At 41.9% G+C, this 2,899-nt stretch overlaps 1 protein-coding gene across 4 annotated transcripts in view; it reads right to left on the bottom strand.

The window, feature by feature from the left end:
* Positions 1-1,167: 1,167 nt before the first annotated feature.
* Positions 1,168-2,899, bottom strand: part of CHD6 (chromodomain helicase DNA binding protein 6) — a 108,184-nt gene continuing 106,452 nt past the window's right edge. For all 4 annotated transcript variants that reach the window (XM_066586619.1, XM_066586623.1, XM_066586621.1 and 1 more), the window contains one exon: positions 1,168-2,899. This exon is cut by the window's right edge and continues 404 nt beyond it. In XM_066586619.1, coding sequence (XP_066442716.1) covers positions 2,416-2,899 — 484 coding nt within the window. In that variant the 3' untranslated portion in view covers positions 1,168-2,415.

Genomic DNA, 2,899 nt, shown 5'->3' with positions numbered 1-2,899 from the left:
GCACTGAGCGTGCCCGACCAGTAAAACAGCGGAGCCTACTGGTCGTAACTAGCGGATACCAATGGAGGACTGAGCAGTGGGGGGACCACAGGATTAACAATTTCTCTGCATCTTTGTAAGACAACCCATAGCATTATATTGAAAAATGACACGTTATCACAAAGCATATAACGTTCACTTTAAATCACTGGAATACCCCTTTAAGCCCCTTTGATGTAAATGGGGAATGAGTTACAACATTAGAAACAGCCCATGGACACGACTGATACGGTTTCAGGGGAAGTAAAGTTAAAATAAAAATAAAAAAAATAAAAAAAATCATAACAGGCCCCTTTTTCTAATCCTGAGAAAAAAAACCCTTTAAGGCAAAACTTTCAATGCTGCTATATGTAACGAGGAATAAACATTGGTCTCTCCGGCTGTTGTACACATCCTTAACCTGTGATCGTCTCTTCCCTCGGTCTGTCCAAACTGACCCAAAGTACATTAGAAACTATAATAATGCTAAGAGTTCAAGGGTGATCTTGAAAAAGTCTTCCGGCATGTCATGCCAGATCTGCAACGGAGCCCCCAAAAGGAGGCGCTGAGTGCAGATGTGAACATAGCCTTACAGAACATTTTAGATTTTGTGAAAATATGATATCTGGCAATGACCTGTGAAAATTCCATTGTAATCAGGAATTAAAAAGGACCCATCATGGGACAGAACCAGCGGGCTGGCTGTATGGTTCTGCAGCAGTGGTCCCACTGACTCTATTCCCGATTTTTTTTTTTTCTCCATACTCGCCTTCCTTTACCTAGATGGTCTTTTCTTAGACCCAGCTCCTGGCACTATCAATGTGTCAAGTGGGCGGTCCCCACTGCTCACTGACAATCAGCGATGTCAGACTGTTAATTAAGTTCAAAGTCATCCATTGATTGCGATTAGTGGGAATCGCCCACTTGACACATTGACAGGGTTGGCAACCCGGGTGGTAAGCATGGGGAAAAAAAAAAAAAAAGGATGAAAAGTAAAAGGGGCATAGAGTATGTGGCGCATGTGATAAGCCATAGAGTCAACCCCTTTGACTTTATTCCATGAGAGGTTCTCTTTAAAGGCAAAAGGGTTGACATTTGTAATATACTGGGACTTCTTTTTATTTATTATACCAACCCATTAGGGCTCACAAAAAGAGTAACAGAATTGGGATTAGAGTTGTAAAACTTTTAAAAGTAACTCAAATATGAGTACACTGCATACAAAATACTGTAGCGTGGGTTAAAATAGGTTGCCCTACATGGTGTGATAAAATTTTAATTAGTATTAAAAGTTTCATAGAGGGGAACAAACAAAAAAAAAAACTTTTTCTTTATTGCTATGTAACTATGAATGAAGAAAAACAGGCGGTCAGCATTTCCGAAACCCATTTATGTGGCCTGTAAAATCGTACCTGGAATTTCCATCCTAGTGATCCTTGCAGCCAGTGGGGTTAGACCTAGGTTTAGAGGACAGGGTGCAGCTAGACATATGTGGAAAAGCCACGGCGAAACCAAGGGCTTAAATTGCTGCACAAATCACAGACAACATTATGCAACTGGGGTTTGGTTTGGCCGCACACGTCTAGCCCCACCGTGTGCTCAAACCTTAATCCAATTGTGAACGAGCCACCAAAAACTGCACCGTAAAAGTAGTGCGTGAAACGTGACGATTTCTACAGATTACCTATTACTATCTTCTACATACATTCCCCAAAAAACTGTAAGTATGTCTATCCTCTTCCTGTAAGTAGTTGTCCAAATTATTTAAAAAAAATGACCCTTAAAAAGTGCCCTGCCATTGATGGTGGGGGAGGGAGGTTGCATTTTTAAAATCGTACAGTGATATCTTGGATGCATCCCATCTTTTTTGGTTTATGCAAATCTCTTTTACGATAGCAGAACCCACTGCGCAGCCAGTAAACACATACACACAAACAGAAAGACGTGGTTTAGAATTAGCTTTCCATCATGGTTGATTACGGACAGCACCATTTATATTGCTATAGCCAAAAGCCTGTCTTTGGATGAAGGGATTGCTGCTTTAAGGCTTTGTGCTACACACTGTGCCTTTAAAAAAATCAAGTCAAGAGCCTGATCTGCATTAAGGGAAAAAGGCAAGAAACAGATTACGTTGCTTTCATAATAAATCTATGGAATGAAAGTAAAATAAAAAATAAAAATAAAAGCCTCTAATAAAAATTAAATCAAAATTCTCTGCTTTCTTACAACATCCACGTTTGGTGGTTTTGTCTACCATGAGAGTCAAATTGTTAAGAGACATACCACGGAGATAAAGGGGAGCGGTTTAGGTAGAATTTTACTGATGGACACTCCAGAGTGTAAGAAATATTTATGAGATAAAGAACTCACGAGTCACAATTTCGGGGGGGTCAAGTTCTAATTAGCAGTGTCTGGAGTTTCTCTTAAACCAGTATCGTCCTTCCCGGATGCTTGTGTCTCACTTGTATCTACACAGTTCTGGCTACTAGGAGACGGCTGCTCCTGGTCTGCGGACTCCGTAAAGGGTGCAGACTCTTGTTCTGATGTCTGAGGGTCCCCCTTTACTTTCTTTCTCTTCCTCTTTTGAGGATCATGGCCACCTGCTTCTGATGACCGGCTAGACTGCACCCCTGGTATTGCCATGCCAATGCCTGGCGACAGAAACATGGGAGGGTACAGTAGACTTGAGGACATGCCGGGGATAAGGAATGGGTTAAAAGCTACCGGGCTGCTTGTAGTCACTACAGGTTCTGTCTGCTCTTTGAAAACGGCCCCCGCCGTTTTCTCTGCAGATGTGGAATCTTGTGGACTTTCTTGGCTGGTGTCTTTGTCCTCCGTGGCTTTCTCGGCATGAGTGGCACCACTTTTTATTGTGCTTCCT

The sequence above is a fragment of the Eleutherodactylus coqui genome, chromosome 13, assembly GCF_035609145.1.
Source record: "Eleutherodactylus coqui strain aEleCoq1 chromosome 13, aEleCoq1.hap1, whole genome shotgun sequence".
NCBI classification, from domain to species: Eukaryota; Metazoa; Chordata; class Amphibia; order Anura; family Eleutherodactylidae; genus Eleutherodactylus; species Eleutherodactylus coqui.
The sequence above is the reverse complement of the archived record's forward strand: the minus strand, read 5'-3'. Positions and strand labels throughout refer to the sequence as shown.